General features: G+C 33.9%; 1 protein-coding gene across 1 annotated transcript in view; it reads right to left on the reverse strand.

Moving 5' to 3' along the window:
- LOC118745458 (anoctamin-5-like) overlaps positions 1-14576 on the reverse strand; it is an 89501-nt gene that overhangs the window by 1376 nt on the left and 73549 nt on the right. The window contains exon 13 of the mRNA XM_036478933.1: positions 1831-2118. Within this exon, the coding sequence (XP_036334826.1) occupies positions 1831-2118 (288 nt within the window). The remainder of the gene's footprint in view (positions 1-1830; positions 2119-14576) is intronic.

Below are 14576 nucleotides of genomic sequence, written 5' to 3' on the forward strand. Positions count from 1 at the left end.
TTTTTTTTTCCTCTAATAACGGTACTTAGTATTCAAGTGGTTTGCAAATTTGCTAGTTAATTTTTTCCTGTTTGCACTGAGTATGAGCTGCAGTTTAAATAGTAAGACTTATCTACCTCACTGTTACAAAAGGATTCCGGTTAATGGTTTGAGTAAAGTTAATTTTTTTAAATGGAAATTAAAAAGAAAATTGAATGAAGCAATAGGATATTTACCAAAGCTATATCCATCTCCATTTTTTTCTCTAAAACAATTTCTCTTCAATTGTATAAATAACCTTTAAATGAAAGAACCGGACTACGGAAGAGTGTGCCACGGAGTGACTTTTTTCGTTCAAGCTGAATGCAAAGCAATATCGTCCAATTGGAGAGTTCTCGAAAGGATTTCCCAGGATATGTTAAACACTATTGCATTTACCTACATTCATTTTTTCACATAATGGAATTTAATAAAATATTTATTAGTATATCTAAGCACTTACATATAACGGCACATTTAGAAACCGCGAAAAATGTGCTTCTTCGGTGACTAATGAAACCATTCCGCACCAATTTTCAAGACTGCATAAATGGACTTAAAATAAGCGTTTGTCACCCTAATTTTATTATGTTGATAGGTGCGTTCGACAAGTCAAAAATTTGTAAAAGTTTTACCACATTTTTACTGGATGGCGTTCGATAACGACAAAAAATTATCCGACACACAAAAATTGAGAGAGCAAGCGTTCATTTGGATGGAAGAGAAGCGTTCATTTTGTACTGGCAAAATTTTTGTCAGCAAAAATTATCCAACACGAAAACATATGATCACAAAACATATGGTTGCAATTTTTGTAAACAAACAAAATTGGATTTTCCGAGTTTTGGTATTTATATGCTTTTTGGCTGCCTGCTATGTGACTTTATGATAGCGCCAACTAGTTTTTACTTCTAGAAATGTTCCTGGCGAACATTGAACGTTCACTTTCCTTTTTTCTTCTATGGAGGCAACATGAATTTCAGTTTGTTTACAAATAAAACATAATCAAAGTCAGCTGGTGTGTCTTCTTCTTCCGGTTTTTACTTTTTACTCGTTTACTTTTTTGCTTTTTCTTCTCTTTGGGAGAGAATTTTCGCTTACTCTCTTGATTTTGATTGTTGGCTGGTGTTGGCTAATTTTGTTATCGAACGTAACTAATGTATGTAAATACTTATGTGCTGGAAACTACTAAATATTAGCTTATCAAACGGTTCCAAATCTTTTACAATACATGTCTGACTTCATTCATCACGATCTTGAAAACTGGCCAATTCGGCGTGACCAAGTCAAACATCCGAAAGAATTAAAGCGTTTGCAAATAAACTTTCGTGGCCAATAACAATTGGCTTAAACCTAAGACATCAGAACATGACTATTACAATACGGTCAAATGCCTTTTATATTCCCCCAAAACAAAATCGACGCAGCCAATTCTATATTTCGAAAATTTAAGGATGCTAATTTACTCAAAATTTTTACTGTTCAGACACAAATGTGTATTCGTTTTCCTGGTATTTTTTTAATCAAAAGTTTCCAAAATTCTTCAATTACATTTCTTGGATAATAACTTGGCATTCTGCAATACTAACATTACCTTTACCATTAACATAACTATAACCATTACCATTGCCATTGCCCTTACAATTACCATTATTATTAACCATCTGTTTTAATTACCTGTTATTACTATTACTATTACCATTACAATTACCATTACCGTTGCCATTGCATTGATATTACCAAAACCGAATTTTCGTTAATTACCTTTACCATTACTATTACCATTATCATTACCACTATCATTACAATTACAATTATCATTACAATTAGCACTATCTAATGATAATCCATTGTCATTATTATTACCATTACCGTGACCATAAGTATTATCATGACCATTACCATTGTCATCACCATTAGCATTATCATTACCATTACCACTACTATTACCATTAGCATTACCATTACCATAACCACTCCGATTACCAATATTATCATCGTTAACATTACTATTTCCATTATCTTTTGTTCTCTCAGCTGTATTTTTCAACACCCTGGGTGCGCGAGATCTTAAGAGGAAAAACCTTGGTATGGAGCAAGCTAGATTAATTGAGGGAAGATTTTTTACGTTAAGGAAGACCTAAAAATTTACAATGACAGAGCCTTTTTCAGTGTTGTCAATAAAATTAAATCCAGATAGCCATACTCTAGAAAAGAGTAATTCTCCGCCGCTTAATTAGCATAGACATAATAACAATGCCAAAGCAGTCCACGCTGTTTTAGCGAATACCGTATTAGCTGTAGATTGGCGCCTACACAATCAGCCTCATTGCGTAAGTCGTAAATGAGGCTAAATTGTACGACTCGACACAAGTGGCATTGTCTATTGTTGTGCTGAAATAAGTAAACGACGAAAATCATCGATAACTATGCAGTGATACCAAGTTTTTCCGTTTTAATACACTAGTCGAGCGGAAATTTTAGGCAATGACGTGAAATTTTTGATACGATTCGACTCTCGAAATACGACTTGCATTCGACACGGCTCTCGCAATGAGGCTGAAGATTTTAGTTTTTAGCCAAGCTTTTCCTCCGATTTGTGTCGTGCGTCTTGATGTTGGCACACAAAGAGGAGGGACCCATAATTTCATGCCGACTCAGGCAGAATATACTCGGAGGTTTGCCATTGTTCGCGGAGCGAACGCTAGTAGAAAAATATTTCTTTTTTTTTTGGTCACCGCACACTACAGCGATCGCTATAAAAAGCCATAAAATCCCTATTACACTTTGTTTTAGATTTAATGGTTTATTGTTGGTATATGTTAAAAAATACGGATCAATTGGTATGTTGCAAGCTTGTGGAAAGTATGAACCAAACTACATATCGAGCCCTAACCACCAAAATAACGTAAGCGACATATTTTTCAAAATTTTATTTTTGATGCAGAAATGCATCTTGATGCTCTAGGAATAGTTCTGCATCAAAAAGAAAATTTTGAAAAAAATGTCGCTTACGTTATTTTGGCGGTTAGGGCTCGATATGTATGTACGTATGTAAATACGAAAGGTTTATGAGACAGTTGTAGTTACATACATATGTACATTCTGGACTTTCGAACCGGGTAACATGCATTTATTCATTCATTTGTTTGCACGCAATATAAATATTGGCAATATATTTATAGCCAGCAACAATTCCAATATTTAACAAAGTGCAAATAATATTTTATTTAAATGGCAAACACGCATATACAAACATACATATTTTAACTGGAAGTATGTGGAAACATTTGTTTGACCAAGTAAACGTATTTGAAATGGAAATGGGTAAAACATTTATATAGTAAAATAAATAAAAATAAATGTAGAAGCAATGAAGTTGAGTAATGATAAATGCATTGTAAATACCAACCACAACGAAACTCAACTTTTATATTGTCACATACACACATAAGTACATAGTACATCCTATTTATAATATTATAAATGTGAAAGTGTGTGAGTGAGTGAGTTAGTATGTTTGTTGGTTTTTCACGCTAAAACATCTAGATATAATTGATTGAAATTCCGCACACAGATAGACTAAAATCTAGGTTAAAATATGTGATCTTTTTTGAAGTGAGTTGCCACACTTTTCAAAGGTCAAAATCAGTTAATTAATTAAATAAAAAAAAAATAAAAAATATCGATGTCCAACGAAAGGGGTTCTAAAACTATGTATTTATTTCGGAAATATTTTTGAAGAGAGTTGCCACCTATTAAAAGAGTTAAAGTCAATTAATTATTAAACAAAATAAAATATCACAACAATATGTCGTCAAACCACGAGGAGTTCAAAAACGATTTATTTCAAACATATGCTCTCAGAGGGGTGCCACATACTCAAAAAGTTTAAACTAATTTAAAACACAAGCTAAATGAAAAATTTAAATCTGGCTATAAACGGAGAAGTTTTCAGAAAACTATATCAAAAAGAGTTTTAAAGAAGTTGCTGGCTATGCGAAATCCATTTAAATAACATGTTAAACAAAATATTTTAATATGAGTGTCAAGCGAGATATTTTTAACAAAGTTTTTCTGCGAAAATATTTTTTTAGACGGTTTTCGCCTGCTCAAAAAGTTAAAATCAATTTCAATACTTAGCAAGTTAGATAAAAAATACAAACTGATATTGTACATATTATGAAAATTCGCACAAAAGTTATGCAAATGCAACAAACTTTAACAGTCTGTCTTTAAATTTTGCTGCAGGGTATGCAAATGACAAAGACATATGTTTTGCCATTCCTGTGATGTATTGTGGCACATGGCAACCGAATGTTACTCCGACAATCCTTCTCGATGCACATTTCCATACTTCTTTCGTTGCTCTTCTCATCATCAGTGCTCTATTATTCGCTTGATGTGGTGGTTTACTTTACTGGTTGTTGACATTTTTATTGTTGCTATTGTTTTATGGTTATTATTGTTACTACTGTTACTATTATTGCTTCTGCTGTTACCCTTCTCACCACCACTGACCCTCATTCTGTTAATGGATTATGGTAATTTGCTGTTGAATGCAATTATTCGTAGAAAATAAAATTGCAAAATGTGATCCGACATGAATGTATTTTAACACAGGTAATTAGATTTATTCTTAAATGCATACATACGCTTAAATAAGTACATACATATAAACACACTTATTATATATATATATGCAAGTACTTTGCAAAACCGCTACCAGTCCGGGATCTGTCGCAAAATAACAAGCGATTGGATTCGAACCTTGAAGCTCCGCTTTGTTAGGCGGCTCCGAAGTAAACCCTGCTTATGTAAGGGCAAACACATAATTTCATTTTTCCGAGGCGAATTCATTGTTTTTCACACTACATCGGCTCCACTACTGTCAACTCTGATATTATTTCTTACTTTTAAATCCAATATTTTATTTTAATAAATAAGAATATACACATAAGATTAATCTTAATATTATCGATGTAAGTTGAGTCTAAGGAGGTAATTGAAAACACTTTTGGACCAGTTGTCTACCCACCAAAGAGACGTTGTTGTAGGCTCCGCATATAACAAGAACGACAACAATACTTTATTCACCATAATGCAAGCACATTTTCATGTGCTTTAATTCGAAACAAACACAATATGGTTTGCTTTTTTCTCAGTGTAGAAGCAAAACAATTTCCGGTTTGACACTTTATATTCATGGTATGTCGTCCTAAGTTGCTATCTCTCGCATTTGAGGATCTCGTCACGACTAAGCAACATCACTCTCTTAAGGTAGGGCATTAGTTTGTCGGGTACATCCATCACAGTGCAACTATAGCCTAAAGTACCTTAGTGTCCACCTGCTCAATTGTAAATTATATCTACGTATTTCATCGGAACTTAAACAACAATGAAAGATATTTTTTAACATAGATATATAACTAATGTATAAAATTCTCTAAAAAAATACCCGACGATTTCTAAGGCCTTTGTGACTAACATTGGAATGACTGTTACTGGTGTGACACTGAAGGTCCCTCTATTTTACCTTTGTTCAATCAGAGACGAATTTTAGCCAAAACACTTAATTTTTAAGGCAGATTTTTATTGTGTTGTCAAATATATATCTACTATTCGCTTTCGTTTTCGTTAAAAACAAGGCTGATATAGTAGTATTGATAGAAATATTAAGAAATATTTAAAGTTGTAACTGATAACAAAATCTATAAATAATCGATAACAAAATCTGTAAATAATCGATAACAAAATCGATGACAAATTCGATAAAAACTTCAATAGCAAAGTCGATAACAAAAATTAATTTGAAAATCAATTAAAATCTATAACAAAAATTTATAAATAATCGATAACCAAATCGACACATAATCGATAGCAATATCGACGAAATATCGATAAAAAAATCGAGACAAATTCGATAAAAATTTGGATAGAAAAATTGGCAAAAATATCGATAACAAAATCGATAACAAATATAATTTTGAAAATTGATAGAAATTTCGATAACAAAATCGATGAAAATATCGATAACAAAAAAGATGAAAATATCGATATAAAATTCGATAAATAATCGATAACGAAATCGACAAATAATCGGTAACAAAATCGATAAATAATCAATAACAAAATCGATAAATGATCGATAAAAAAATGATAACAATATCAGTAACAAAATGGATAAAATTATCGATCACAAATCGATAACAAAGATAATAAGGACACAGATAAAAAATATCGACAAACATATCGCTAAGTTCCAAAAATTTCGATAGCAAAATCGATAAGAATATCGATAAAAATTTCGATAACAAAATGGATAAAAATATCGATACCAAAACCTATAAAAATATTTATTATTATATCGATATGTCCCGAAAATCCCGAAAGTCTCTGTGTGGCTATCTATATCCTTTTCTATATAATTACCTTTATTTTAATCTTTCTTCCTCCATCTTCATCTTTACTTTTATCGGTATCCTCATCCTCATCTTTTTCATCGCATTTATCTTCGTTTTTACTTTTATGTTTATCATTTTCTTCATCTACCTATTCCCCTTCACCATTGCCCTTATATAAGTAAAGTGTTTCAATTTACCTTGGTCTTCATTTTTACCTTTATCTTTACGCATCTTTGCTTTTGTTTTTACTTTTACCTTTGCCTTTTCTTTATCTATGTATGCACTCACCTTTACTTTCATTCTTGTATTGGCATTTTTCTAAGTGTTATTCTTTAACATTTTGTTAGCAAGTTTTTGTTAAATCATAACATTTGAATACAGAAATAACAATACTGGTATCAAATACAAAAATATTACTGAATTATAAAGCGCAATGAAATAAAGTGAAATAAATACATACAAGAATAAAACATGCAGCAAGTAAGCCACACTGAAGAGGAACAACAAAAACTTAACTTCATGGCTTGAGATGTAGCGGCTTACAACGGGAAATAATAGTACTTACCTACTATCAGATCATTTTCTTATTGACAGAATTTATTATTTACATAAATAACTTTAGAGTTCAGTGCACTTCGATTGCACCAATCCAGCATCACACAACTCAAATTCCTGGGTGAAACTGAGGACAACAGAAGTCGGGAAGAACAAGTACGCAAGGAAGCATTGCACTTTTTGATGTAATCAAGAACGTAGTACCCTGAGTTTGCAATAAAAGACAACAGAAAAAAAACCAAAAGTAGCTTACAAAGAAAATATACAAACATTATTTGGTTGCATTAATAAAGTATAGTAAGCATTTTTGTGTTCATTAGGGTGGTCCCGAAGAAGTAAAGTCGGAATTTTAATGCTTTCACACGCTGAGATTGTTCTATACCAAAAAAAATATACCCCTATTTTTTATTTTGAAATCAAAATTAATTTAGAGGTCGCTCTTAACGCCCTAAGTTTTCCTTGCATTTTGTATGGGGAAAAAAAAAACTTTTCGTGTAATAAGGGTATAGAATTCTTGAAACGGATATTTTTTGTTCGGACATCTCTTTTTCTCTTCAGCAGACTTCCAATAATAGTACCAAATTGTTTATTTAGCCCTTTTTGTAATGCCAACTAATTTATATAAGTCCCCCAAAATTCCCAAAAATTGCAAAGTCGGAGTCATAAAAAATAGATAGTTAGTATAAAAAAATGGCAAAATTAACAATTGGGTAATATTATTGGAAATCTCCTGAAGAAAAACTGAGTTCTCCGATCGAAAAATATTCCTTTTCAAGAATTCCATGAGCGTCTAATTAGGACTTTACTTTTTTCACGTGCATTTTTGGACCTTCCTAATGTAGATACATGCTTACGACAAATTGTCAACAATTCACAGAAATTCCGCATCCAGCCAATGATGCGGTTGTTGAAATTTAAGGTAACTCAGCATTTGGGTTCCTTGTAGAGTATGGTTAAGTTTCCACTCAGTCACTGTGGTTAATGGCATGCACGCACAAAGCAAACGGAAATCAAATTAGAGTGGAACTCATTTAGGTCTCTGTTACTGAGTGACTGACAGTTAAAATGCAGGAGTGAAAATTTAGAGCAAGGATACCAACTGAATTAATGAAATCAATTGAGAACAGAAATGGGTAAAAAGAAGAAAGTTTTCGTTAGCAACCAAAACCCTCGCTAAAGATTTGGTTAAAATGTAAATAATTTATGTCTGTCAGAGTATGTCTATATACTGCCATTATTCGTGACAAGTATGTACTTAAAATATTTTTTTTCCTCAGATTCCCATACATACATATGTACATATAAATATTCATTTTTTTCTGTGTTATGTATTGTCATTCATTGGCTTGCCAATATAGCCAACTTGCCTGCTCACTTACTGGCTATCAACTTTTATCTATCAGATGTCAGACGTCAAATGTCAAATGTCAACTTAGCTCTGCTTATTTAGAAATAGCTTCAGCGAATTGAGGAAAATAAGTATGTAAAATAATGAGAAAAAATGGCGAAATTGTTTGACATTTAAGTACACACAATTCATATCGCTCGATTCGTGGATGTACATCTTAACTCAAAAGAATCGGAAAAGAGAGAAAAAACGACTAACGGCTACGATTTTTAGTCAGTCTTCTTCTTGAAGAAAAATTTATAAAAAGTAAAAAGGTTCTTGAATTTGCGTACACCTCACTTTGGTTAAAGAGGAATGAGTGGACTCTTCTAACTGCCAATTTCACGAATGCAATTTAAGTGATTTCAATTTTTTGAATTTTATATGGAAATTGACAGAAAATAAAAAAATCATTTTCCATTTAAATTGCTGGTGAAACCGGCTGTAAGTTCTGAATATTTCTTCGAAAATTTAAAAAGGTAATTAGAATTCATATTTTTATACCCAAAAAAAATATTTTAGTTACATAAATGCATGTAACAATGAAAAGTTCAAAATTGTCTCGGCTGAGGCCGATTCTTTTGATTAGGACCACGACGAATTTTTAAATTGCTACTATTTGAGAGCGTGTTCCTACCCGGCACATTGATTTTCTCAGGAAGTGTAAAACTATATTCATCGCCACCCAAGAGATCCGATCGGTGCCGGATATGTGACGTAAAAGATACTCAGTCGCCGAGTACTGTCACTCACTCCAGTGAACTCTTTTATGGCCACAATTCGCATAAAAGCGAGAATCTTTAACATCCGTCAAACGGAGTGCTGAAGGAAAAGATCATTGGGCCCACCGTCGGACCTTTCAGCATGCACAAAAGAACGTCTTATAATGGATTGGGTCTGATCGACTTTTCCCCGGACCCGAAACATGGTGGTCTGCAGCACTAAGTTCCAGCATAAAGAGACCTTTCAAGCTACATGGCGATAGCCGGAAGACCCGCAAGATATAAATATGCCTCCGTCCGACAAGAAAACCCGCCCTGCAATACTCGAAGGGCTCAACGTCGAATAGCTGACGCTAGCAGTGGTACCAGTAGAAAGTGGAGTTGGATTTCAACGAGCCGCAGGTGAAACTTACGTTACATACATATCTATTTTGTGTCATAACCCATATACATACATACATCTGCATTTGTTTAAGGCTATATTTTATGTATTTTTTTTTCTATCTAGATCCCTACCTCTAACTCTGTTCGTTCTAATTACATTAACGTTAATAATATTGGTAGTAAAATCTATTAGAAACTCGATAAAAATATCCGTAACAAAATCGATAAAAATAACGAAAAAAATATCCATAACAAAATCGATAAAAATATCAATAACAAAATCGATAAAAATATACATAACAAAATCTATAAATTTCGATAACAAAATCGATAAATATCGATAAAAAATCGATAAATATAGCTAACAAAAGCGAAAAATATCGATAACAAAATCGATAAATATCGCTAACAAAATCGAAAAATATCGATAACAAAATCGATAAATATCGCTAAAAAAACGATAAATACCGATAACAAACTCGATAAAAATATCGATAACAAAATTGATAAAAAATATCGCTACAAAAATAGTTAAAAATATCGATTACAAAATCGATAAAAATATCGACTATTTTATCGATAAGTTCCAAAAATTTCGATAACAATATCGATAAAAATTTCGATCAAAATCTCTAAAAATCACTAAAACCTTGACACAGACTTGTCTCTCTTTATATCCTTTCCTCTTTAGTTACCTTTATTTTAATTTTTCTTCCCCTATCTTCATATTTACTTTTAACGGTATCCTGATCCTCCTCTTTGTCTTTACTTTAATGTTTATCATTTTCTTCATCTTCATATTCCCATTCACCTTTTCCCTTATATATATATATGTAAGCAAAGTGTTTAAATTTACCTTGGTCTTCATTTTTGCCTTTATCTTAACGCATCTTGGTTTTTGTTTTTACTTTTACCTTTGCCTTTATCCTTTTCTTTATCTATGTACGTAGTCACCTTTACTTTCATTCTTGTATTGGTATTTTTCTAAGTATTATTCTTTAACCTTTTATTAGAAAATTTTTGTTAAATTAATACCATATGCATACACACAAGAAGTACTTAGTTCAACCCCAACCATTTCCGTTGCACCATTTCCGTGAGCAATTTTTGTTGAATTTGCCAATTTACTCCCAACCAACCAATCGCCGCTAAAGAAGTTTCACTTCAAAAACAACATTTCTCGTACGAATTTAAATTCTTCGGTAGTGTTAACTTTAAATAATCCCTCCAAAAAATGTGAACTAAATTTTGGTTCGTTCGCTTTAACACTTCAAACACAAATTTACCACATTTACCACAACTGATGATGATGAGCCCCAACTAGTGGAGTACAAAAGAAGATAGCTACAAAATTTAGCCCCTTGCGTGATTTATGAAAATCAACAGCTTGGATGAAAATCACAACAAAACAGCTAAACACGTACTCCACCCAATGCAACCCTGGCTTAATTAGATGACACGCAATGCCACAAAACATGCCGCACGCATGCACAAGCATTCACACACACACAAACCCGAACAAATATATATGTATGTAGTATGTAGTTTGCCATTGCTAATGTAAATAAATATTCTACAAAATTATAGTAGACACAAGACGCTTACAATTTTTGCTGGCGTTTGTAATCCGATGCTTAGCTAAAAACACAAAATCAACGCTTAACGAGCGGCTGTCAACCCGCCAAAGGGGCTGTATATCATGCGTTACGGCGACAACGCCTAATATTAGGCTACATTTTTATATCAATTGTCGTTGTGAGTAGTTAGTGTTGGGGGGGGGAGGTTGCTTTTATTGTCTGCCATTTTACATTACTGCTCTGTTCGCATGTTATGCATATGTGCAAGCGTAGAAATAGTACATGACAACAACAAACTGTTTTGTAGAGGCTTGTTAATGCGGGCGCACACATTCAAACATATTTATGTGCATAGTGTTTGACAAACACTGCTCTATGTATGTATGTGTGCGAGGTCATAACAAAATCTGACTGCCAGCAGCTGATAGTCATAAGCACGCACACATGATCGTTATTTATGAAGCATTTAAATGCATTTGCTGTTTGTTGTTTGTTGCGTGCGAGGCGATTATGTACATTTAAACAGGCGCTTCTATACGCTTGCGCGCCTATTTGTATGCTTAATTATTACTATTACGCTATTTAGTTTGCGAAATGCAGTCGCAAGTAAATATTTGATTTTCGACATTCAATGCGTTTTGTTTACGCATTTTGTTTGTATGCATTCATGATAGTCTATAATTTTTGTTTTCGCTAAATTAATCTGTTTATATACTACGATTTGTGGTTATGCTGGTCGCTTTACTATACTTTGCCTATATGCTGAGCTGTTATATTTACTTTGTATCGATTTATTTTGTATTATTTATGCTAATTGTGCTTTTCGATTTAACAAGAATACGACCTACACACACATGCACTCAGTTTTATAATCGTAGTGCGTAAAAACGTAAAATTTTCTGCATATGAGTATTGGAGTATTAACGTTGGACGAGTTACGCGAAAAAATTCTCTAACTTTAAAACCTGACGCGTTATGAAAATGGTGTAGCCATATTTAAGTGTAGCGTGAAAAAACCCATTGCTTAATGCCAAACAAATAGGATTTTTTTTTTAACTGGATTACAGGCTCATATGGGTGTCAGAAGAAGAAGAAGGTTTAAGAAGGGTATAGTTCAAAAATAATTTGAAGAAGGTTGCCCCCTTTTTGAAAATTCGAATGATTAAATCTATTCACAAGTTATATTAAATTATAAAAATGGGTGTCAAATGAAAGAGTGTTAAAAAATATTTAGTTTGAATACTAGAAATATTTTTGAGGAGTTTGAAGAAGGTTACCAAGTGTTTAAAAAGTAGCATTAAAATCATTTAGAAGATTAGATGAATTATTAAAAAAGTGGGTGTTAAGCGTAATGGAGTTGAAAAGACTGTATTTCTTGCATTTCAAAGGCCAAGTCAAATTCAAACTAATTCATCAGTTAATTGAAATATCTATCACCATGTTTGATGAAAGAGATTTAAGACGATTGTAGTTTAGAAATACTTTTGAAAAGGATTTTCACTTGTATGAAAAGTCGAATTTTGTTAAGTTAACTTATACCAAAATTTATATGAAATATAAAAATACAAGTGTCAATCAAAAGAGATTTATGAAAACGTTAGTTTTATAATATATTGTGTTGAAAAAATAGTTTATTTAAATTTTTTTTAACCAAATATTGACACACATGCCGCAATGCTAAAACCCAAACCGTCACACATTGTAAAAAATTTGTCCAAATTTTTCAGAGTTTCAAATGAATGTGCTTAGTTCTACTTTTCGAACGTTTTATTAACTCGAGAGCACAATTTCTGCTTACTGCAAATTTCATATGAAATTTCGGCTTGACCACCAACGCCTGAAATTATTGTTGTGAAGTTCTACCCTGAGTGCTCCAAGAGTGATAGAGTCAAATTTTATCATAACGTGAAAGGAAAAGTGTGATCGAAAATCATTCCAAGCATTAGCAGTGTTCAATGCGACATCGCTTGAGTTACTTAATAAATTTTAATAATAAACTAAACCATCTCGCAAAATAGTAGTATAATCGGTTCTTGGCGAGTACGGGAGTATGAATGACAAAATAGTAGTAAAAAAACTCCTACAGTAGTACGGGACCCGTCCAACGCATTTCTTTGATGGCGGTCATGTCAGCTTTTTTTCTAACGAGAATATCAACTAGGCAGACATAGGCACCTTCCCCCTTAATGTTCCGGACATTCCAGATTCATGCCCTAAAATCCTAGTACTTTAAACGTTTGCCGTGGTCGTCATCCAAAAGGAGGTCTCATCCGAGGCTCTATTTTACGTGGCGGGTCCCAAACCCAGAGCACAACCCATAGCTGGGATGCGGGTGGTTTCTTAACCGAATACACGTTTATATAGCGAGCCGCTTGCTCTGAGACAAACGCCCGCTTGCAGCCGTAACAACTGGTGATGAGACGTGCTGCAGACTTCATTGAGCCGTTAAACTGATTAAGTCGGAGTGGCCCCACCGAAGCTCCTTCTCTTTCTGCCGTTACACCAGGCTCCTCACGGATTGATTACCGGATGTCGCACCTGAGTTGCTCCCATTGCCCAGACTGCACGAACGAGGAATCAAGCTCAAGAGTCGGGATTGGGTATAGCCGTGCAACTGTAAACTGCTTATCCAGAATAACGAATGTGCCCCATTTCACTCCGTTAATCTATACCAAAAAGAAACCGCAATGCATTCAGCAGTACGACTCAGAGACTCAGAACTGTAAAAATCGAGGATCTTCGAGCATAGCTCAAACTTAGGTCTTAGTCCGATCGTAAATAGAACCATGGACTACTTGGTATCAAGCCTTGATTTTGGTTTGAATCTACTTGTGCGGTTTCCAGAGAGAAGGGAATGGAGAAGAGGTGAATCTCCCAATAAGGAAGCCAGCTGTTTGTACACCGACGGTTCCAAGTTGGGATGCGGTATAGGGGCAGGGTTCTGTTCCGCGGATCTTGGTGTCAATCGGTCTCTGTGGTTGGCAAACGATGCTAGCATATTTCCGGCTGAAGTTCTGGACATATGCTAAACCTGAAGGATACTTATCAATAGTGCTACCAGGAAAGAAAGAGCGGTTATTTTCTTAGATAGCCAGGCATTATTCCTAGCTATATCATCTACTAAAAGCAAGTCCAAGCTTGTCAAAGATTCCTCGATGTCTCAGTCAATGTTCATCTCTCTCGTCGCGGCTGACGACCTTGGGAATATAGAAGGCAACGAGAGAGGCAGGAGCTTGTTTGGATGAATCTGTGCTGGGGATACTGGGTAATCCACTCAGGCGAAAACAAACAGAAATCCACCTACACCTTCGGGAGCTAGCAAGGAAGAGATGGTCAGAGAGCCAGACTTTCAGGATAGTACGAGAGCTTTGGCCTAACTTTAGCAGGAAAATAACAGCAGAGCCACTAAGTAAGTCAAGAATAGCAAAACCGCTGTATACTCTATAACAAAACTTATATCTATGCATATAATAAAATTGTAACAGGCCGATGGGGGGTCTTTATTAAAGCAACAGAAGCCAAAACAACA

Source organism: Rhagoletis pomonella, unplaced genomic scaffold (genome assembly GCF_013731165.1).
Source record: "Rhagoletis pomonella isolate Grant_MI unplaced genomic scaffold, Rhpom_1.0 Rhpom_scaffold_00001, whole genome shotgun sequence".
Taxonomy (NCBI): Eukaryota; Metazoa; Arthropoda; class Insecta; order Diptera; family Tephritidae; genus Rhagoletis; species Rhagoletis pomonella.